The 23597-nt window shown below is 43.2% G+C and overlaps 1 protein-coding gene across 4 annotated transcripts; it reads right to left on the bottom strand.

The window, feature by feature from the left end:
- On the bottom strand, positions 1 to 18816 carry RIC3 (RIC3 acetylcholine receptor chaperone). Of its 4 annotated transcripts, none has more exons than XM_066640156.1 (6): positions 18661 to 18816; positions 13629 to 13861; positions 12379 to 12457; positions 10539 to 10632; positions 4241 to 4389; positions 1 to 3577 (listed from the first exon to the last, which is right to left on the bottom strand). In XM_066640156.1, exons 1-6 carry the CDS (start codon positions 18797 to 18799, stop codon positions 3081 to 3083), a joined length of 1191 nt encoding a protein of 396 aa, XP_066496253.1. In that variant the 5' UTR covers positions 18800 to 18816; the 3' UTR covers positions 1 to 3080. The 4 variants fall into 4 exon arrangements, with proteins under 4 accessions (XP_066496253.1, XP_066496276.1, XP_066496262.1 ...); XM_066640179.1 differs by having other exon boundaries at positions 1 to 3391; XM_066640165.1 differs by having other exon boundaries at positions 4241 to 4386.
- Positions 18817 to 23597: the final 4781 nt, after the last annotated feature.

Raw genomic sequence — 23597 nt, 5'->3', positions numbered from 1 at the left:
ATGTGCTTTATTTTTTAATTCCAACTTACTTTAAAGTTTAGAAAGCAGAAATAGCAGGTGCTACATGAATGAAGGTTGCTAGCAGCTCTTTTTCCCATGGCTAACATTTTCTAATACATCACTGTGCCTTTCTTAAAAAAACAACACCAACGACCATTCTAGTAGAATTTGACAATGTTCCTGTCTCAATTTGTTTTCAATTATGTTTGGATAAAAAAGGGGGAATGGGCTAGGAATAATTAGGACTGAGAACAAATATTTAAGCAGTCATTTTTTTGCATAATGCTTAGGATGTGTTATGTCAATTTGCACAAGACTGTCTTGTCCTGTTTAAGCAGTCGGGCATTCTTTCGTTTGTTTCAAACAATACGGAGTTTTAGATAAATCAGAGAAAAAATGTGCTTTTATGAAGTCAATTTTTAAACACACACTTTGGTATTCTGAAGCAAATGTATTTATTTATCAGTATGTGTATAACTAATTTGGTATTTTCACATAATTACATTGTGTATGTTGTAGAGATTACAGTATGTGTCAATACAGAAAATCTGCAGAAAAAACAATTAAACTTGAATTTGTTTCGAATAATTGTGTGGTGTTTCTTTACACGTATCATTTTGGCTATTCTAATTATTTTCCATGCTTTCTAAAATTATTCACTTTCCAAATAGCAAGTAACTCCACTTTCAAGTTCAAACTTTTATTTCTGGCGGGGCCCCTGTGCTCTCTGCATATAGGCAGAAATATATCTGGGATTAATTTTGCTATAACCTTCATAATGCATGAAATATCTGCCTGTCATGCAGCTGTAAAGGCACAAGCAGAAAAGAATGAATACTATATACTTCTACCCCAGTCATTAAAAATGCCTGTATTTCAACCCAACGATCTATCACAGTTTTTGAAAGTAAGATTAAACAATACACACATATACCCAAAGGAAAAAATGTGTTGGAATATTATCTCACATTTAAATAACAGAACATAAATAAGGTAAAAATAAATATTCAATAAAAAAAATATGCTTACATTATTTCCAGATCCTATCTTTGAATTGCAAACTATTCTCAAAGTAGGTTGCTGTGCAGTCCAGTCTGGGTCATAAAACCGTGCTGAACCAATGAACAAAACTTCATAGAAGCAAGCTGACAACTTGAATAAAGGAGGGAAGCAACCAAGTCTACCACCCTGAGCTCCATGGAGGAAGGGTGATATAAAAATGAGGAAAATAAAAATAAATAAAACCAGAAAAGTTCCTGTTGAGCTACTGTTTTCTATACTGCTACAGCCCATTCTTACCAGGCAGAAAAGAAACTAACATTAAGTAATTCATCCTTCCTCTCCTTCATCCTTCCCATTTTCCTCTCACAAGAGCAAAGTGTTTTAACTTTGAATTGACCAGGACAGTGTCTACAGATCAGCTCAAGTATTGCTTGCTGAGAGATTTCCAGCTATCTACAAGAAGATGGGTACATCTATATGAAGCATCAATGGCGATGTGCCTGCAGTGCTAACATAGTAAAAGACTGTATTGGAAGGAAGTGCTCTCTATTCCATCTTTCCCTTTAAAATTGATCTCACATACGGAAAAGGAACCCTTACAAATGACAATAAATAACCAAAACTATAACTTACAAATACAGGCGTCCCCCATATCCACAGATTTGGTATCCATGTACTCAGCGCCCCTCTGCTCATTACCTTCCATTTTTTCATTAGCAAGCAGACATGTTTCTCCCTAGCGTGCAGGCTACCTGCCTGCTTGTCATGTTCCTGTTCTAGCCTCTGTAAAAGCAAGAAACATGCCTGCTTGCTAATGAAAAAACAGAAGGTAATGGGCACAGAGGGGGCGCTGAGTACTTCTCTATGCAGTATATATAGGATTCCCTCATATTGGCGGTTTCCATATTTGTGGGGTGGCTGGAACAGATCTCCCATGGTTAAGGGGGGGAAGCCTGTGTAACTAATATAAATATAAATATAACTTTAGAAAAACTTTTTTATATCAGTGGCAAAAGGGTTAAGATCTTCCCTCTCCTGCTGGCAGCTTAAGTTTAGCACTTAGCTAAACAAAAAAACTGAGAAAAACTACACATGACAACCAAGTATCACTTCTAATTTAGGCCTCAGAAAAGAAGGGTTACACTGCCTTGCATCTTTACCTGTTGACTGACCCTTGGATTCCCCTTATTTCCATGGGCTTACACTGGGTTTGCATCCTGGTTTCCAGCAGATGCTTTCAGCTTGTCCACCTGTTAACACATAACAGCCACTGGCTGTCATTTTTATTATTATTATTTTTATTAATTTATACCCCGCCTTTTTGCCCAAACGGCACACATTGGCTCCTTCAATTTTTTTGTTGTTGTCATTACACACAGGTGCACTTACACTGAAGTGCATTTTGCAAATGCACATCTCAAAGTTAAGGATTGCAATGCTGATTGCTTATTCCCCCTAAACATGCATTAGTGTGCAAGCAAAAAAGATAACATTATTGATATTACATATTGTGAAAAGGAATTTACACAGAAACGTCTTGTCTCCCAACCAAGAAAATGAGTTAGTATTTACATGAAAGGCTATAATTTTCTCTTCCTGATACGTGAAACAAATGTGTCTTTGGGCAAAAGACCATCTGAGCCATTCTGGCAAATCCAAAAGGCAGCCCCTCTTGTTTTAAAAATATAATATAAACTTGAAATGCTTTGCCTTGCTCTTTCTAGTGATAAGGCCACTCTACTTTTGGCAAATAAACACAGCAATAAAAGTTGCTAGAACACCAATTAGAAACCTCTATGGAATTACTCTTGTACTTTCCCACAGGGCTGGAAGGTGCAATGAAGCTAAGCTTCAGATCACAAGACACTAAGACTGAAGGAAGCAATTCTGGAAACAATGGGGAAAATATGTTTTCAAACACCTTGGGAGAGACAACAAGCGAAAAAATGGCGCTAGTGTTCTATTCCAAATAAGCAGCAACTGCAGAGGAACCACAACTGGTTATGCAACAGAGAAGTTAAGCCTTTGTCCGCTAAGCAAAGATCAGTCTGTAGAAGGGACAAGGCTAGGCATAAGCCTCAGTGTCCTAGCAACTCCACTCCCTTTGTGTTTCGCTTTCTTAGCATGCCCACTTGATCAGGACTGTCATCGCTTTGGCCCTTGGGTGCCTGATCTTCGTGGTCAGAATCCAGTGATGCCTCCTCTTTGGCCAGCTCTTCTGTTTCACTGCAGCTGTCGGAGTAGAATCCGGCATTCTCTGCTATAACCACAGGATCGTCCTGTTCATAGTGGCAACAGTAGCACTTCTCAAAGTTGTGGCCAGCCCCACTCTGGTCCTCAGATGTGGTATGCCGGCCTCTCTTACTCCCAGCTGTTGGGTCATCGTTCACTATGACGAGAGCAGACAAAAGGGTTTCACTACACAAACACTCCTCATCGTCCACAAACTCCATCCTCTCAGCTATCTCTTCCGCAGAAGGTTGATTTGGGTCAGGGTAATCCACAAGGATAGTGTCCTGTCTGCGCTTGAAACAATCAGAATTATCATAGACAGGATAGGTCTCTTCTGGATAACCTTAGGACATAAAATAAATTGGTCTTAGATGGAACAATAACTCCAAAGACCTGATAACATCACTGGATCTATTCAAAGAATGTCCAAATCAGAATGCCACCTGTACCCTGAACACAAATTCTTTCAATTAAGTGCAACCAGAAGGGAACTGAAATGCAGTCAATAGACTGGAACTTCTGGTTTATTTACAGTGTCTTTAGAATGAGATATGGCTCTCCATGAATGCTGAATCTCTATGAGGCTGGTGCAGGGCTTTCTAACCCTGATTTATCAACTGGAAACTAGTCTTAGAAGTGAATGCTCTCTTTTCAAATCTGTCACTAACTGTGATCAAAGTTGATCAAGCTTTATTTGAACAAGTGAACATAAAAAGCTTCCTCATATGGAGTCAGACCACTACCCTGTGTAGCTAATTACTGTCTACAGTGACTAGGAGTAGCTGTCCAGGGCTTCAGATAGGGTCTTTCACAGCTTCACCTGCAGATGCCAGCAACTGAAACTGAGACCCTCTGCATGCAAATTATGTGCACTACCATCGAGCTATGGTCTCTCTTTCCCTTCATTCAGGATCACATGCAAGCTTATTTTTTTTCTTGGTTTGTGGTAAACTCCTCTAAGAACAAACTCATCTTTCCTTCTGAATAATGGAAAGGTTTCCTTTACCTTCCCAATCCTGCATATAAGGAGCCTCTTCTGCTTCTTTCTCTGGGGAGATACCATCTATGAGTTTGCCTTCTTTCATGACCTTCGTAATTTCCCGGAGTTGCTGAAGAAGACGTTTCTCTTGATCCGTAGTGACGTTTTGGGCCCTGCTACAGAACATGCATCAAAACACAGCTCAGCCCTATCAATGTTCAATGCATTTTAGAGGACTGAATGGAAGAAAGTATGGACAAGTCTTTGAAGGTGTGATGATTCAAAACAGAAAGGCAGACAAACTGAGTAGTACTTACTGCTATTCTTTGCTTAGAGGAGAACAAATGCTTGCTTAAACTTGAAGCAAAAGCTAGACAGCAAATCTATTAGAGATGTTGGATCTGTGGGCAGCCTGTACAGGCAGGGGGTTGGACTTGACGATCCTTTCCAACTCTTATGATTCTAAATTAAATGGGAAAAAGGCATGGGGTTTTTAAATTAAATTAAAAATTCTAAATTAAATGGGAAAAGTATGCAAAGACAGGCATACTTAATAGCTCCCATGGAAAGACTGCCAAAGTAAAACTCTTGACCTATAGGAACTAGCAACCACAGTCACATCCAACAGTCCCTTGCAGTGGATGCAGGCTGTCCGTTTGCTCCAGCCTACTCTCCCCTAATCACAGTGTCAATATGCACACTGACAGAACCTGCTTTCTCTTTACCACCCTGGTTATTTAATACTGTCTCCCTAGTAACCACTGTTTCAGAGGAATAACTGTGCACTTTTTCACCTCTGCATTACAATGTAGTATGATTATCCGACTTTTTAAATCAAATGGTCAAATATTTTTAAAAAACTACCTGCAGAGTGTCCATCTCATGATACTTCCAAGGTGCTAAAGTGCTGAAGAACAATGATCCATCTTCTGGAGTAATATCTCAAAACCTTTCAGCTGTGGGCAGAGATGTCTTCCAAATGTAATGCAGTTTAGCATAACAAAAAGGAGAAGCAGAGACTTCACAACTGCACGCTCTCACCCCTCCCCTCCTGTCCAGTGTTGATGAGCTTACTATCTGGGTGCTTGACAGTTTGCCACTTTCTCTGAACCTGGCAAAGTAAGGTTCAGACCAAAAGGCAATCACAGTCTGTCAACAACCCGGAAGCAAGTTAAGAAAGTGATGCATACAAAGTGCAGGAGGGAGTTGGCAATCCAAAGCTCACGCCTGTTCATTCTTAGAACAGCAAGCCATGCTTTGCCATTGTGCCCTGAACAGACCCATAATCTTGTTCACAACAGCCTGTGAAACAAATACATTAGATGCCCTTCAGCTGTTCGTTGTCTAACAGAAAGAAGAAACTCAAGATTATGGTTTTATGCAACTTTAGTTTTTACACTAACGTGGTAATAAGGAAATATGGGTAGTTTTAGATTCAATCTCAGTAAATAAAAGTCCTTACAATACATCATATAAAAATAAGATTAAACTGATGTGATGGTTGCCTTTCATCTCTACCCTCTGACCAAAATATTTTCATTTCATAGATATCTTCCTTCCGAGGTGAAGGTTCAGTGGTAAACTGTTGAGAAATAGCAGAACTTCTGGAAGAGAAGTGAAAGGTCAGAGAGCCAAGGGAGCTATAGAAGCCAAGGTCCCTAAGAGGAGGGTGGTTGATTTCCATATGGGCTTGAAATAACCAACCACATCTCAGGCTGCCGCATCCCTCTGTCTCTTGTATTTAGTGCTTAATTTTACTGCACACAGTAAAATATGTTTTTGACACTAAGCAATAATAATTATACATATTTTTATTATATAATAGACTCAAACGCATTCGTGGTTGGAAATAAATGGAAACCATGACCTTCTCCATATTTTCATCTGTTGAAAAGGATCAAGTGACACATAATTTTTATCATTTTCTCCCATGCTGATTAAATATCACAGAAAAGAGGAAAGCATTCAAACTACTTATGTAATTTTCTTTCAAATGAAAAGAGACCAGCAGATAGCTCTAAAGCAAAGGGAGCGTGTCTGCTTCTGATCTCACAGATCTGGAACAAAGAAGACAACCTATTGGTTTTAACACAGTCACAGGCTGTAATTCACAGCCCCATGTCAAAAAACTGTGCAGACTGAGAGGTTCAATTTAGCTGAACTGTGAGGTTCAGGTTGTCTTCCCAACTGAAGACTCCACCCTGCTCAAACTGTGTGGCTTCTCTTGAAAATGTGCGATTCCCCTCTGTGAGGAAATGGAATAGTGAGCTTGGATGGAAGCGAAACTATCCTCAGAAAATCATTCACTCTCACTGTGTATAAATGAATGTACAAAGAGCTAAGGGAGGTAAGTATGGATATTTATCTCTCCATAGGACATCTGGCTGTTAATAAGTCTCCTCATTTCACCAACTGTTTTGCTAGTGTTAGTTCGAGGAGAGAATTGATCCAGGTCAGGAAATAGGGATAGGAACCAGCATGGGCTGCTGCTGAGGAGATACATCCCTTCTACCTGCAAACTGCTCCCTGTCCCTCATCCCAACCTTACCCTGAACTGCTCATGGCCTACCCTTACCACCACTTTACCCACTCTATTGTAGCCTGGGAGGGCCATTGGGGGGCATGTGGAACCTATGGCCACTTACACCAGTGGCTCCAGAGCTCCTGAAGGCAGCACACTTTTCATGCTATTGTAACTGGACTTAACAGCAACAGATCTTGTGATCTGTTGCCATAGACCCAGGTTAAGATTGGATTGTTAGCTGATTAAACCAGTGTTTCTCAAACTGTGGGCCGGGACCCACTAGGTGGGTTGTGAGCCAATTTCAGATGGGTCCCCACTCATTTCAATATTTTATTTTTAATATATTAGACTTGATGCTCCCATGGCATGTGACTGTATTTGGGGAAATGTTACAGACATGTACTTTTAACAGGCTGCCATGTATATGCTTTTTACAATAATGGTCAATGGGGTTTTCTCCTGGGTAAGTGTGGGTAGAATTGCAGCCTAGGGTTGTTAAAAATTTTCCTGCTTGATTATATCATTTCTGGTGATGACATCACTTCTGGTGGATCCTGACAGATTCTCATTCTAAAAAGTGGGTCACAGTGCTAAATGTGTGAGAACCACTGGATTAAACAATCCAGTTTAAAGAGAACTAGATTAAGAAGGGCCATTTCTAAAGATATTGCAAACATATTTAGTTTAAGAAGCTCATATTTTAAAAAGTGTTATGATGGGGAAGGAGACATCCCAAAGTACAGAATCTTTTAACCAAAAGCATTCACTGAAAAGGTTAAAATGCATATATCAAAATACATGTGCTCATAGGTTTGCATTATGCTTTTTTTCCCTGCTGGACCCAGTGAGAGGCTAATACAATGACTCTTCAATGAAGCTTTATCATAGAAATCATATAAGAAAGAGAACAGTAAGTTGGTTGAACTTATTAACCAGGAAGACTCTACTCTTGGAAAACCAGTGGGGATTTTCTCTCCAATCTTTATAATGCATACCACTCTTAACCAGCACATTGACTGGTGGCATGTACATTTAATTTTCTCTTTATCTAAATTTCAGGCACACTACATAATATGCAATCCCAATGAAACAGAAAAAAGGAGCCTGCATCCTCTTTAAATTCTTCTGTTTGTAAATTAGCATCTCAGCTAACTCTGACAATTTCTAAGGTAATGTGCGCCTTTGCAGAGCCTGCAACTTCCAGACCTAAGCTATTGTATGGAGGTCTTTTCATACCACATCATTAGAGAGGGAGAAAGCTGCAGGGCTGGCACGGCAGAAGGCACAGCTCCTTAAACAAAATGCAGCTAAAGAAATGAGAGAAAGCGGTATTCGGGTTTTCAGGAAATACTAAAAAGCTGCGTTTTCTGCTTATGGAACTGTTCGCCTCTGACCCCAAAAGAGAAACTGTGCTAATCTTATCAAAACTCTTCTAGCTTTCCTTAAAATTCTTCACATGTTTCTTCTGAACAAGAAAACCACAAGTGAGTCTAAAAATTCTTTTGGGGGCAAAATCTGATGGCAACTCCAATTCCAGACCTTGTTAACTTTGCAGATGATGCCTATGCCAAGTTTCTGGGAATTCCTCCCTCCCACTGCAGATCCCCAGGACACATTCCATGCTATTTCTGAGCGTTCTTCTACCCACAGGAGTGGTTTTTCAGCAGGCTCAGTGTATTGAGGAAGGGAGGAAGCAGACTGGGAAGACTGCCCGCTTTTTGGAAACCTAAGATGAAAACCACTCAGAAAAGTGGAGCATGATAGAAATATTTGTAGTCTTTGATCTGTATGCATCAGGTATGAACATTGCTTGAAGGCAGATCATATTAATCTAATCCCCCATGAAAAGGTAGCAAAATAGAACTTCATTTATATTCCGCTTTCTCATCAGTGTGTAACAGAAATGGGAAGGGGCATCTGAACTTCTGTGACCCATCTGTAATACAATAGGAAAATGTATTTCCTGCTAAAAAATGACATTTCTGTGTGTGTGTCGACGTTGTCCCTCCTCTTTCAGACCAAATAGAAAAGACAGACAATGTTTACTTGGTTTACATTTGTTTTCAAACCTTGGATTCAGATTGGGACGCATTCCCTAACTATGGTATTAACTAAACCACTGTTCCCTAGGTTTGTATGTAAGATAGCAAGTAGTTTAGTTAAAAATGAAAGTAAAAGCTTTCTCTCTCATTTCTGAGATAGGAGTGGAGAGCATGCAAGCCTGCAGGGCACACAGGTTTACTCTCAGAGCAGCAAACCAATTTTTCCCATTGTGTCTGAACCAGACCTGTGTGTATTAGTATGGTAGGTAATGCAAGGATGGTTTAGACATCCTTAGACAAACATAAAGCCTATGGGACAAATATGGCCCCTGGAAGCAATTTAACTAGCCACTGTTATAACTGGGGTCTCGCAGCTTGATAATTGGGCACTCTCATATTCTGAAAATATGAACAAGATTTGCACATTTTCTCTTCTGTCATTTGCAGCTAATGAGTTTCTGTGTGAGAACAAAGTGCTTATTTTCTGGCCATCATCTGTCTAATAATGTCACTTCTGGCCCTCAGCAGGCGCCATGAATGCTAATTTCTGCCCTTTGCATGAAGTGCGTTTGAAATCCCTGGTTTAGTCAAGAGCTTAGTTAGGAGTATATTGGAGTATCACAGTTTGGATGTCTCTAAGGTTGCAATCCAGACAAGTACTTGGGCCAGCGCAAGTCCCTTGTGCCAGCCCAGGAGGGTCCCAAATGTGCCGTAAGGCACAAGCCTCCGCACCGATGGAGGCACCGGGTCTTGCGTTGGCCAAGCTCGGCCAATGCAAGACTCTGGGGTGGGCAGGGAGAAGGTGGGAGGGAGATGTTCTGGGGTGGAGGAAGGGCAGGCAGGGGCAGCCTTGGGGGCACAAGCCTCCACGCTGATGGAGGCGCTGAGTCTTGCATCGGCCAAACTTGGGCAATACAAGACTCTGGGGTAAGCGAGGAAGAGGCAGGACGGGCGGGGGGAGGGTGGGTGGGGAGTGGGACTGGGATCCAGCAGTTATGTTGGATCCCAACCCCCATTCCTGGGGAGCTTGAAGTCGCTCTGCTCTCTTGAACCTGTGCCACCTCAGGAGGTGGCGCAAGTCCAAGGAGACCCATTGGGGCCAAGGTGCCTTACGCAGACGTAAGGGGAAACGTTTCCTCTTACCTCTGACTGAGCTACTTTGGGCCCCTATCCTGCACTGTATACAATGCAAGCCTCTTGGCTTGCCTGTTCCAGCGCAGGATAGGATTGCACCCTAACCTGCATATTGCCTCTCTTTTCTTCCTCCACCATTAAATTCTTAAGATAAGTTCCCCACTATTTCATATACCCATTTACTGTGCACAAGCTGAATACTGGCTGTAGATAAAAGGATGGAATTCTTCTCTGAAATCCAGTGACAGAAGTGAGTATAAAGCCTCAGAAGTGTATCTACTTACAAAGAACATAATAAGAGAATTCTTATTTTCTATTTACAATCTCTCTTATCAACAGGAACCACAAGTTAGTAAAAACAAATATCATGGGTGTACATTTCTTTTGGGTGTACTGAAATCCAACATTTTGATTTACACACAGAACTGGAAAAAATATCAAAGATAAGCAAAGCAAACCATGACAATGTCTCCAAAAATGAAGAAAGAAAAATAAAAAGAAAAGCCTTTGAAATATTTCTATACTGATTTGAAGTGTTTGGTCTTTGAATTTTTAATTTGTTTTCAATTCAAATAAAAATATATAATTCATCTTCTTTTAAATATGCTGCATTAAAAACACATACCTTTCACAGTTGGGTCCCACTCTGTTGATTAATTTTTCCATGGCTTCTTCTGTCTCTTTCAGTTTATCTTGAAGCTGGGCAAGCTCATAGTCAGCTGCAATAAAATATACCTGATACTTGATCAAGAGGTATCAACAGTAGCAGCTCTGAAAGTTCACTCCATTTAATCCATGTTGCCTGTCGGAGTACATACCGAGCAAAATGGACTTTGTTCCAATGGAACCAGGGTTTTTTTAACCAATAAACAACGAACAGAAATAATCCCACACACTTCCCAGGTAGAATGGGAGAAAAAAGAAAAAAGCCTCCTTAAGGCTAGGAGAAGCATATCTAATGTACAGAATGGCTCTAAACCAGCCACCTGCAGTGTGACTGGCTGCTTGTAAACGCTTAGAGACAGGCAAGGCTGTGAACACAGCATGCCACACAATTTAATGACTTTAAAATATTCAGTACAAGAGTGAAGCTGTTATCCCATTCTTCATCAGAATAATTTTGATATTAAGTAACATGAAAAATCAAAGCAGCTCAAGGATTCTTTATTGTCCTGATAACATATAGACTGTTTGAGTTGCTGAAGAAGTGGTTTCTACCACTTTCAAACCAAAGTGGTTTGGACCAGGATCCAAAAAGCATCATCCCACTGAGCATGTACAAAGGATTTCTGACTTCTTTTCCCTTTGAAGCACGTCTCCGATCCAGATCAAGCTCCCTCAGATAGCGTTTTGTCATGCAGTGGAGGGTGAGAGTGCTTTGGTTCAAGCAATGCAACAGTGGTATCAGCTCTGTATTTGGCCCCTGTTATAACTGGACTCTCCCAAGCTCAACTGCTGAGCTGCAAAGTGATGCCTCAGCAGAAGTAGCGCTGCTGAAAAGGTGGCCACACTCTCCCATATCTTGAAAATATGATCAAGATTTACATATTTTCTCTTCTGTCATTCGCAGCTGATAACTTCCTACTTAAGAACAAAGTGTTTATTCCTGGCCACTATTTCCTTAATGACACCACTTCCTGCTAAATGATGGCACTTCTGGCTTCAGCAGATATCATGAATGCTATTCGGCTGCTATATGAAATGAGTTTGACAATCCTGAAATTCAAAATCTCCTTAGATATGCAGTATGGGGTTAGGAGCTCCAATATTTCCATACTGGAACACAGAGTATGAATTCCTTGTCGCAGCTCCCCTCTCTTCCCACCCCATATGTGGTGAATACATCACAAAGTAGACTTGTCAAGAATACACAGTGAGAGAGGAAAGAATACAGAACTCCATTGCATCTAAATGGCAGATCCTTGCAGTGAGAGGGGAAAAAAATCAAGCAAGAAACAAAGACCCTGGTTCTTCTCTGCCTTTCTCCAAATACATCTGTGATTCTTCTGTCTTCCAGTGCACTAGCTAACACACATGCAGGAAAAGACGTGCCCTACAGTGTAAGCAATGGGCAATCCAGTCTACCTGTTTAAATTCATTATTTAAACTGACATTGATCTGCACTTGTAGGGAGCATGTCAATGTTTTGAAAAAACTCAGCTATCTGGAACCTAATCCTATATGCCCTCTGCATAGCCAACATTCAGAATCGCATCTTAACGAGTGATAGGCAATGTGAATTGCCTATGGCCATACAGGTAGGTTTTTGTAAGGTTTGTAAGGTTTTTCATCTTGTTGGTTCATTTTTCTATTTGTGTGTTCAATGCTCTTAATATATTGCATGCCATCTTAGAAACAGAATAAAAATGTAGATTATACTGCCTCCTCTACAATGGTGAATTTATTCTTCACATTTCAGTCAATTTTGGATGCAATTTCAACTCAAACTTGGAAATCTTACTTACTGATTTTTCTGTTCATGTTTCCAGATGGTGGAAGAGGACATTTCCGCTCAATTGTTGTGGTTTTCCCCTTTGAAGAAAGCTGTTAATTAAAAATAGTTACCACTATGACAATGCTAGCAAAAGTGATAATCAATAAAACTCATCATGAACGAGAAAAAGTGTTCAAATGTGAAAAACAGTAATAGCACAATCCTAACCTGCTCTGGGATAGCCAGGCCTCATGGCCTGTGCTGTATCCAACACAGGTTAGGAGGCAGCTGGAAATCACCTCGGGGTAAGGGAATGTATTTCCCTTTAACTCACGTAAAGCCTCAGTTGTTCTTATGGGGCTTCTTAGTTCTGCACCAGCTAAGTAGCTGGTGCAGATCCAAGAAGCCCAGTATAATTCCAGGATGACTGGAAGCAGGGTTATGATATGGCAGTGGCCTTCTCCGCCAATCCTGCCCCCCTCTTGGGCCCAATCCGTCTCCCGTTCCACCCTATCCTGTCCCCAAACAACCCCTCCCTGCCTCCAAACTCCCTCCTGCCACCTTCTCCCATCCCCGGTGATGGCTGGCACAGTTACCTTTGTTGGTAAGTGCAAGAAATGGATATGATACCAGTAGACTTGCACATCTTTGTGCTGGCGCTGCCAGCTCTCGAAGGAAGCCTTCATCAGCTCAAGGGCATTAGGATTAGGCTGTCCATCTGAAAACTCTACCACAGTGAAAAACCCACTTGCCTAGCCTGTGGAAACCAGTGGAATTCAGGCTAAAATCTGCCAAGCAATGCTCACACTACATTTTAAAACTAGGAATGTTTCAGGGTATCCTCCCTATGCAGTGTGACCAGAATATCAAAGGTAAGGGGAATATAGCTTATGAAATAACTTTCATCATAAATCCTAGTTTATTTGTTTTTCTTAGTGTGGCAAAGATGGATTTTCTGGCTATTCAAAGCATGACCTCACAGCAGCAGAATCTGCCACAAAGTCATGCGCCTTCCACTTGTACAATGGCTTAGTGGTGGTGCTTTAACTGCGCTTAAACAACCCAGCTTGGTTCCATAACCCATGCCAGTAGCACATGCCACAGCAAAGGTTATTAAAAGGAAAGAATCAATCTGTTGCTCAGCCATTTCATTTTGTCCCATGAATTTTCAGCACACTGAAACATATATAGCCTTTTCATAATGGCTTTTCCATTAAAGATAGTTCCAGATTCAACACTTTCAAAAGACTGTAACTTTAAGGCTTAGGTTTGTGCTCTTACCTTAAAAAGAATGTACAATATGTATAAAAGGATCCCAAAACCATATATTGGTATGACTTGTCCTACTAGACCTCTCCCACTGCCGCCGCCACCTCCACCTCCGCCTCCGCCACTAGCACCCTTGGCCTTGGCAACTGCTTCTGCAAGGTGAGATCTTGGAAACTGAGTAGCAGTCAGTCTGACTTCTGGAGCTATCTGATGATGCATTGTGGGAGGATACTGGCTGGTTTTTCCTGAAAACAAAGTGAGAACTTTTCTGAAAAGGAAATTTATTTCTATTCTGTGAAGATAAATCTTAATGAACTGTTCACAGAATCATGTTTTTCCACAAGGGGAATGCAAATATTACACACGAGTTTAAATGCCTGAAACTTGTCCCATCACATGAACTAGTAGCACCCAGAGAGATCATGTTACAAGATTACCATGTAGTAATCATCTTCTGAATTGGTGGCATGAATCCATTTGAACTATGAGATAACTGAACATACTTAGGAAATCTTAATATGATGGGATGTTACCTGGGACAGTTCGCAAACGCAAATGTTCCCAGGTCACTATATCAACACACCTCCTTGGCTTATGTAGCAGACTGGGGAAATAAACCAGAACTGAGGAATTACAAGTAGAATATCAGCTAGGAGGTTTAGTATGTGGAGAGAAGAACCACTGACATTGCCAAACTTTCATTTGGTGTCTTGAAACTCTGAAGGACCTACTGATCAAAAGACAAGGCGATGTTAGTAATTAAATAACTTGCAAGTGAGAAAGGCTTTGTCAAACACCACTAATGAATCTTTGGCTAGGAAAGCAGTCCTCCTCTGAATTCCAATCACAAACTGTTAAGTACTGCTTTTCTCAGAGGTGGTAATGTGAATAGCTTTTTACTGAATACAAGTAGCAGCCAAGTTCTTATGCCAATGAGCTTTACAATCTGCTTCCAAAATGGGTTTATCATTTTTACAGGGAAGTCACTAAAAAAAAAAAAATTACTTATGTTTATAAGAATTTATAAACATGAAAAAATTTCTGTATATTAGAGAAAACCATGGAAAAACTCTGGGCCAGTTCAGAGGATACTGCCTGACTGGTCCTTTACTCCTCCAAAGAAGACATGTCCACTCACATAATCTCACAGGAGTGGATTTACAACTTAGATCACACTGGGAGGGGGAATTCAGGCAAATCTCCTCAAGACAGAATGACAATGCACCCAATGGGAGGAGAGATGGGCACACTTGCTCCTCCATAGTGTGATTCTGAAGAATCAGCAGATGTATAAACCAAATTAGTCTACTACTGTCTTTCACTTGTATTTGGCTGTAGTAATTCTAAACCATGCTTTGCAAGAAGTAACCACAGAATTATAGGTTCCTGTACAATTGCTTTTATAAATTTTGTTTTTGTAGCGTACATAACCTAGGGGGCCGTGGCAATATGCCCAGACATGAAACATAATGCACACGTATAGAAACATTACATAATTTGTATGCACATATCAGGCTACATCAGAGCAATGTAATGATTAGAACATCAGATTGGGACTTGGATCCAGCAATGGGCTTGGGCATTTCAAAAGCAAGTTGTGATATGACATGGGGAATCTATCACTCAACAGGAAGAATGGTATCACTGGGCATGCCCATTCTTTTTAACACATAGTAGCAGTGGTTACCAAATGTTTTAACACAGGGACTCACTTTTAAAAATTACACTCTACTGGGATCCAACTAGCTTTATGAGAAAAAAAACAAACCCACAGTTTCACTTTCCCAACTCAGTTGTTCCTATGGAGCTGTCTGAATAAGTTTGTTCATGTTACTAAAGGGGAGGGAGACCACCTTCTGGAGCATTATATTGAGCTCCACATTCACTGGATCAGGGCCATTCTAGTGGCCTTGCCATTCCCCTTAGCCTGGCCTTCAATAAGAGCCAGGCATGGTCATTTATTCATGAGTAAACACACATGTGGCTCAGTTTCATAGGAATCAGTACATTTTCCTTGTCAGCTCGGAGGGTGGGGACTGCCTTCTCAAGTGTTTTTGGGGGCGTGTGTTCATCAGATTGGGACCATTCTCATGGTGTTATGTTCCTCTCAGCCTGCCCTTCAGACTGAGGCATGGTCACCTACTCATAGGTAAGCACCCATGTGTGGCTCTGTTTCATTTTTCATAGTGCTCAATACATTTTCCTTCTCAGCCATCGGCTTGTCAGTTTCGGTTTCATGACCTACCAATCAGGTCGTAATGCACAGGTGGGTCCACAGTTTGGGAAACATTGCTGTAGAAGCAGGGAAACTAAGAGGGAGTTCACAGAAAAAGGCCACTCCAGCTGTCATACTGGTCACATACAGAATGGTTTCAGAGCAAATGTTTTGAGCACTTTTGGGTAACGGGTTGGGGAAACCGAGAGCCCAATCCTATCCCACTTTCCAGTGCTGATGCAGTTTTGAATAGTCAGACATTTCTAGGTAGAAAGGCAGCTTATAAATACTGCAAACAAATAAAACCAATGGAAGATAAGCCAATGTTAGATTTCGGCTAAGACAGTCTCCTGAACAATTAGAATGGAAAGCTTGCTGCATGTTGACATCCTTATCAACAGAAGAAGGAATCCATGCTTCTCTCATCCATGATTATACAGAACACAAGTCCTCTAGGCAAAATAGTTACACTACAGTTTACATACTACAGCAGGTCAAAACTTTTCATGAAATGGGAGAGACATTTCTTCCAAGAACTAGCTATAAAAACTAAATGGAATGGAAAAACTAATACTCCATCTTTCGAATTCCAGAGAAGATTAATCAAACCCCTGTAAGTCAGATATTGCAGTGTTCACAGCCAAAAATGGCAAAGGATCTGGGCAGACAATGGTGTGCATGTGCTTACAGCATAGTCAAATCCTTGCTGTTTTGCTGGAGAAAGGCATTCCAGATATTCCCAGACCTACTGTTCTTTGCACAGTTATCTGCACTTATTTAAAAATATTCAGAGAACATATTTAATATATACTTGAATAAATCATTGCCTATATCTTCTGCAGTAAGAGTACAACTGTAAAAGATGAAAAAAGAAAGTAATGATACTGTGAGGCTAAATAAGACAAAAAGCTGCAAGTACTAAATATCTAAAGGATGTAGATATGTTTAGAGAACTAGGATAAACCAAAAACAGAAATATCACAATGTTATCCATTATAGAAACTCTTCCTGGACATGAAAAATGTTTGGTCTTTATGTACAGTTACAGAAATCAACTAAATGACACTTTAAAAAGTAATGACAATGGTGACTGCAATATATTGAACACAAACGCTGATGGATGTTGGCTGCCCAGCAGAAATTAGGGAAAAGGAAATCACAGGAAGGAGGAAAACACAATACAGGTAATTTAAAAATGATCTTTTATTCAATGAAATATTCAACATAATGTCTAAACAGCAAAAGAAATGATGAAAATGGACATTTAAACAAGCATGTATAACAAACATCACAACTACAGACACAGCAAACTGATGCTGCAAGTATTAAAAAACTTACAGTATCAAAATAAAAAATACTAAGACACCACTTTAAAATAAATCCAGTTGTGATCTGGTAACTGTAGCAATGCTAAAATCTTACTTTCTGCATATTCTCACAGTATGCAAACCTCTCTATAAGCTCACATAATACAGAAAAACCCTTTGAGTACTTAAATTTCAGTTCTACAGAGTGGGAAGTAGCTGCAACATACTAGTAATAGATTTGTTCCATTTAACTTACTACACAACCACTAAATAGCCATAACAAAATTTAGCAAGACAGACCTATTCTAACAAAAGGGAAACCTGCATTAACTTTAAACATTCTTAAACCAAATTGTCACAGAATTTCTCCATTAAACCTTAGGCTCACTGGGTAACCTTAGAAAGTAGCATCAGTAGCCTATCTGTAGCAGGGATGTGGGGTGGGTGGGGAGGCAGGTGAGGCAGAGCCTCCCAATGGAGTCCTTTGAAAAGTGCTGCCGCCATGTGAGGTACCCAAGCATCCACAACCCATGTGCAGGGCCACCACCACAGAGCATGTGGGTTGTGGGTGCTTGGGCACCTCACATGGCGGCAGCACTTTTCAAAGGACTCCATTGGGAGGCTCTGCCTCACCTGCCTCTGCACAAAAGCAAACCTCTTTTAACTGCATTGTTCCAAGGATGAAAAGAGGGCTGTGCTTTTAATGTTCTCTGTATGCTACTCCAATTATTTTACTCAGTTAGAACTACTTATCCATTTCATCCCAAGAACATCTACAGCTGGCCTTGGGGGCAAACCCCACAGCTGATGGGGTACTGTAATCTCAAACTTCCTAGCTGCTTCCCAGCTCCATGTGGAGAGCCAGGGTGGTGTAGTGAAGGTGAACTCAGACCTGGAAGAACCAGGTTCAAATCCCGCTTCCTGGGTGACCTTGGGCCAGTCACCGTCTCAGCCTCACCAGGTTGTTGTGAGAACAAAAAGGAGGGGAGCAGAGCAGCCGTCCACGCCACCCTGAGCTCTTGGAGGAAGGGTGGTATAAAAATGTGAAAAATAAAGAATAAAATAATAAATGTGCCTTTCAAAATTTAACAGGGCTGCCAGTGGGTGCAAACCTACTCCTATACTCACTTACCTGAGAGCAATCCCACTGAAATCAGTGCCACTTACTTCTGAGTAGACATGAACAGGGGTTGCACTCAAAGGCTCCCAGGTGGGTGGGGAGGAAGGAGAGTGCAAGGACTGACAGGTGTCCTGCCAAAGGACCTGCTGGGTGAAGCGCCACTAGGAGTGGCAGGCATTTGAGAACAGAGCAGGCAAGATAAAGCATCAACCCCTTTCTGCCCAGCCCACATGCTGGGTCCCTGTTGCGTGTATGCAACGCTGGGCACGCGCAGCTCAACTTCACTGCCCCCCCAGCGCTCCACGGGCCGCCTCATGCGCTGCCACCTGGGCGCCAGCAGCAGCCCTCAGAGGTGGAGGGAGGGGCGCTGGGTGGCCGCCGAACCACGAGGCGGCCGCTTACCCTCGGGCGCGGGGGAAGCGGCGTGCGCGGGCTCCTGCTGCCTCCAGGCGCGGGAGAGGAAGGCCTTGGGCAGAAGCAGCGCCACACACAGCACCAGGCACGAGGCCAAGGCCACCTTGCGGAACGTCGAGTACGCCATGGCCACCCTCGAGCCGGAGGAGCCCCGAGCGGAAGTGACGCAGCCTCCTCCCACAAGGCCACACCCCCTCTCTCTTCCGCCCGCCTTTGATGCTAGGAAGGGGTCGAAGACCGGTGGTTTGCAACGGTCACAACAGCTGCGCGCATGCGCTTTCAAGGTCACTCCCCGCTCTCTGTCTGCCACCGCCTTTGGAATGGGGGCGGAGTCGGAGACGGTTGGTTCGCAACGGTAACCATACTCGCACGCATGCGCTTTGCAGCTCTCGAAGACACGCCGCTCGAGGCTTGCCCGCGAAGGAGCAGGCCAAGAGCGAGGCAGAGAGGAGTGGAGTGCAAAAGGTGGGCGGGGCTGTTCCTCAGGAGCACACGCCAGCGACCCCCTCCAGGTTGGGCTGGGTTGGACTCGGGCCCCGCCCCTGAAGCAGTGACGGTTGCTCGCGCCCACGTGACTCTCGCCCCCTTGTCTGCCTGACCACGCCCTGCCCCTCCCAGCTTAGCCTTCCGAGCAGGTGAGCGCAGGTGGTGATGTACCTGTGCGCTGAGGTGGCTGGGGGGCACACTTGTGCGGCGCCTCGCGCTCTGGCCAGTGCTGCAGTTGGTCAGGGATGGGTCTAGGCCTAGGCTAGGTCTGCTGCAGTGGCACAGATGAGGCTGCAAGCCTACCCACACTTACCTGGGAGGAAGTCCTATTGACTAGAATTGGACTTACTTCTGAGTAGACATGCATAGGATTGGGCTCAGAGTAGCCCCTCTCTGGGTTGCTTGGGACAGGAAGGTGCTTGGATTTCAGATTGGTCTGGATTTCGGAGTAATTTCCTGAATGGGGGGCCTGCACTGTAAGTCAGGGACATGCAGTGGGTGGGGAGGCAGGTGAGGCAGTGCCTCCCCTGGGGAGTCCTTTGAAAAGCACCAACGCCGCATGAGGTGCTCAAGCACACTCGCGTGGGTTGAGTGTGCTTGAGCACCTCATGCGGCGGCTGCGCTTTTCAAAGGATTCCCCAGGGGAGGCACTGCCTCACCTGCCTACCCACCCACCACAGTAAGTACATCACACTCTGCAGTGCACAATGCGAGCAGCCCCTCTCCCTCAGCATCAGAGCCATTCAGGGCAGCAACTGTTGCTGCCCAGAATGGCTCTGACACCCAGGGAGAGGGGCACGTACTGTGCCCCCCTCCCCCTCTCCACTTCTGACCGTGATCCATCTGGGTGACTACTGGCCTTTTTGACATTTTTCAACAGTGTCAGTACAGGTACACATCACAGAGCAGAGAACAGAATTTATAGCCTGTGCCTGCACTGCATGTGGGAATAAGCAGAAAACTTTCAAGTGTTCGCACCACAGGAAGTTTTAAGAAAAAAAGTCTTGGACAAAAATGTCTGAATTTTGGAATAGTCCAGATTTCAGTTGTCCAGATAAGAGGTAATCTACCTGTATACAGAGCAGGTAGAAGACAAGCAAGAGAGGCAGAGAGGTCATTACCTTTCTCAACAAGGTGGTGTGGCTAGAAGCTGCACTGCTGCTCAGTGGGATTCTGGTCACCCAGTGAGGATGTAGGTTAGTGTGCAGAGGCAGCACCTGCTCCATTTGCAGGCAAGCCTCAACAGCTTCTTGGGACAATTTTTGGCAGAAAAAATGGCAGGGGTGCAAAGGGTTAAAGCCTCCACCCACGGCATGGTCCCAGTTCAGATTGCTCCCCAACCCTGCTGCTAATTTAAAGCAGGCCCTGACCCTGCTGTTAATTTAAAGGGAAGCAGAATGCAGGAGGGCAGGTGTGTTGAACATATCTTTAAGATTGTGATCCCTTTGGGAACCATTTGATTTATATAAACTGCTTTGTGAACTACTTTTGTTGAAAAGTTTTATATATATATATTCATAAGTTCTCTGTGGGGTCCAGTCCTTATGTTGCTGGACTGACCTATTGCTTCAGCTCTGTATTGGAATCTGAGGAATTATTGGGGAGGGTGCAGTCACATAGGAAGAATGGTACAAATGAGTGTGGCTCAAGAAGAATGGAATTTGCGTGGTTCTGCCCATGTGATCCTTGCTCTTCTTCCTTGGTTTCTGTGTTTCTTCAGTCACCAAATAAATGGAGGGTGAAACCTCAATATGCTGCTGTCCATAATGTAATTGTTGCATGAGCTCTTGAGATTTTTTTTCATTAGTCATGGAGAAAAGTGGTGTTTGAGGTGTAAGAGTGAATTAAGCAAAGGTCAAGACTGAGAATTATTTATTTTTTACCAGATACTTTTACCCTATCTGTCTGCCCCCAAAACCTTTTACAACATGTGATACAATGGTCAATTAAAAAAAAAATTAAATCTTCAAAAATCAGGCCCAGGAGAGGATAGGAAATCAATATGTACCCTTAGACACTTGACTGCTGTGCTTCATTGAAGACCATCAGTCAGCACTTTCTGAAGAAGTACTATGTGCAGAGCCTGATGATATAATCAAATATAGAGGTAGATTCACAACTTTTACAAAGGTTGCCACCTTCTCTTGAGAAATCTCCATAGCTGCTACTGGCATCTAAAGGTTACATACCTTTGGTGCAAGTAAAGACTGCCAACCCTCAGAAGTGGCCCCATATACCCAATGCCTTGCTTCTTCCTATCATAAAGACTATTTCATTACCTTAATATTGTTTTGAATTCAGATTCTCTTGGCTTATTTTTAACCACACTGGAACGGTTAGATGTGTTGCATAAAAACGGGAAAATAATTTGAATTCAGCAACATACAATTAGAACATATGGTAATTTTAATGTTTATCTGGATTACATTCCATTATATAGGTTTCATCTACAATCTGTATTCTAGCAGCACACCAAAAGTCTATCAGATTCACTCTCTGTTTCACATTTTGGGTGCAGAATTAATTCTGAGGTAATAACATGAATTAATTATCCCAGTATGTCATTGACAAATATTGCAAATAAACTTAGGCTTTTGATAAATCTGGGATTTGGGTTTTTTTGGATCATAAATTTAAGTAAAAAGGAAGGACCTATGAATGAAAACAGCCCAGGAACCTTTGAGATTGTTTTCTGCCCACATTGTGGGCAGAATACTCTCACCGTTGTGAGAGAATTGTATAAATGTGACATAAAATAGTGATGATGCTGGGCAGCCCAATCCTGAGCTGCCCGGGGCGCCCAGGCTCGGCGGCACCAAGAAGGCTGCCGCCGGATCCTGCGTGCCCTGGGCTACCGCGGGAGGCACCTCGGGAGAAGGGGACTTTCGTCCCCTTCTCCCAGGTAAGGTAAGCAGCTCCGCAATGGGAGCCAGAAGGTCGGCAGTAAAGTAAAGGTGCTCGTGTAGGGCGCGGAGCCCAACACAAACGCCTTGGATCCTGTGGAGCAGAGCTCCGCGGACCCGCCTCCCTCCCACCCTCTCCCTGGCACGCCTCCCGCCAGCCTCCCCGCTCCCTGGAACGTCTCCTCCCCGCCCCTGCTTACCGTGCCGCGGCTCTGCAGTCTGGGAGACCACCACACCGCGGAGGCTGGTCGACTGCCCCGTGCTAGCTCAGCACCGGCTGGCGCTGGACTAGCATGGGTGGGAGCCCTGCGGTGAGGCTAGCAGATGTGCCTTACGGCAAGTTTTGACAGTGCTCAGCAGCACAGAGATGTGTTTTCAAGCACAGGATTGGGCTCAGCCTACTACCACCATGCTGTTTTTCACAAAGGGAAAATGAGTCTTTAATGAATTTCCTTGAAAGTAGAAGAAATTCTGTCTAGCCTTTCCTGCTTCCTGTAGCAGTCATTACAGGATCCTTCTTGCACCCCAGAACTGATCAAGTACAAACAAGCTGAATTATATGTTCTTGAACAAAAAGTATGTTGATTCCATTAACATTATTCAAGGAAATAATAAATGAATTACTGTACAGTACTCCTGCCTTCTGATGCAATACTGTACAAGCCAGAAAGATACACAGTTCACAGCCCAATCCTTAGGTGTCTGGAGCACGGGGCTGCTGTGGCTGTGGCATCCACTGTGCCCCAGTCAGCCGCCGCCATCTCCTTGGGCGAAGGGGACTTTTGTCCCCTTCCCCTAGTAAAGGATGTAGCACCGCAATGGTACTACTCGATTCTACAGCAGCCTCGGAGCTGCTGCAGAATCAAAGAGTTACGTGTCTGGTCGTCTGGTCCAACATGGAGCTCAGGATCCAGTGGAGCTGAGCTCCTCATGTCCTGCTCCCTCCCCCGGCTTGCCTTCTCCTCTCCCTCCCCCACCATGGAACGCCGCCTCCCCCATGCCCACACCTTCCTCTTTGATGCCTGGCAGTTCAGGCAACCACAGACCAGCAGAGCACTGGGTTTTCACAGGCACTAGCCCAGGACCAGCTGGCACTGGGCTAGCTCTGGTGCTGGGCCGGCGCTAAGCCTCACAGATGTGACTTACGGCACATTTATGACAATGCGTACCAACAGTAAGCTGGTGCACACAGCTCAGGATTGGGCTCTCATTCCTGAGGATTAATATGACATTTCTTCCAGGGTCAGAATCAGCTTTCTGGCCTAATAGCCCCAGAACTTTGGCCCATGGTAGCCCTGCAGACAGCCCCCTATAGTAGCCCATGGGATCCCTTCAGGCAATGATCCCACAATGTCAGTTTGCCATTTCAGCCCTGTAGGCTATGCAGCCTCTGGCCCACTCCAATGAATACAGTGCATATGCTATATCTCTTCTGCCCCCTTGCCAGTTTTGTTTGCTTGGTTACTATTGAGTAAAAAGGGGGCACACACTAGAATCATTTTGATGCAAAAATAAAAGAAATGGACTGCTCCAATT

Source organism: Tiliqua scincoides, chromosome 1 (assembly GCF_035046505.1).
Source record: "Tiliqua scincoides isolate rTilSci1 chromosome 1, rTilSci1.hap2, whole genome shotgun sequence".
Classification (NCBI taxonomy): Eukaryota; Metazoa; Chordata; class Lepidosauria; order Squamata; family Scincidae; genus Tiliqua; species Tiliqua scincoides.
Note: the sequence above shows the minus strand (reverse complement) of the source record. Positions and strands in the feature narration are given on the sequence as shown.

Bases quoted from the DNA above. Each gene is read 5' to 3' on its own strand.
- RIC3 (XM_066640156.1), bottom strand. From the start codon at position 18,799: ATGGCGTACTCGACGTTCCGCAAGGTGGCCTTGGCCTCGTGCCTGGTG. The intron at 10,633-12,378 runs GTAAGTAAGATT...ATTTTATTGCAG, and splicing joins AAACATGAACAGAAAAATCA to CTGACTATGAGCTTGCCCAG. The intron at 4,390-10,538 runs GTATGTGTTTTT...CATGTTCTGTAG, and splicing joins GTGGGACCCAACTGTGAAAG to CAGGGCCCAAAACGTCACTA.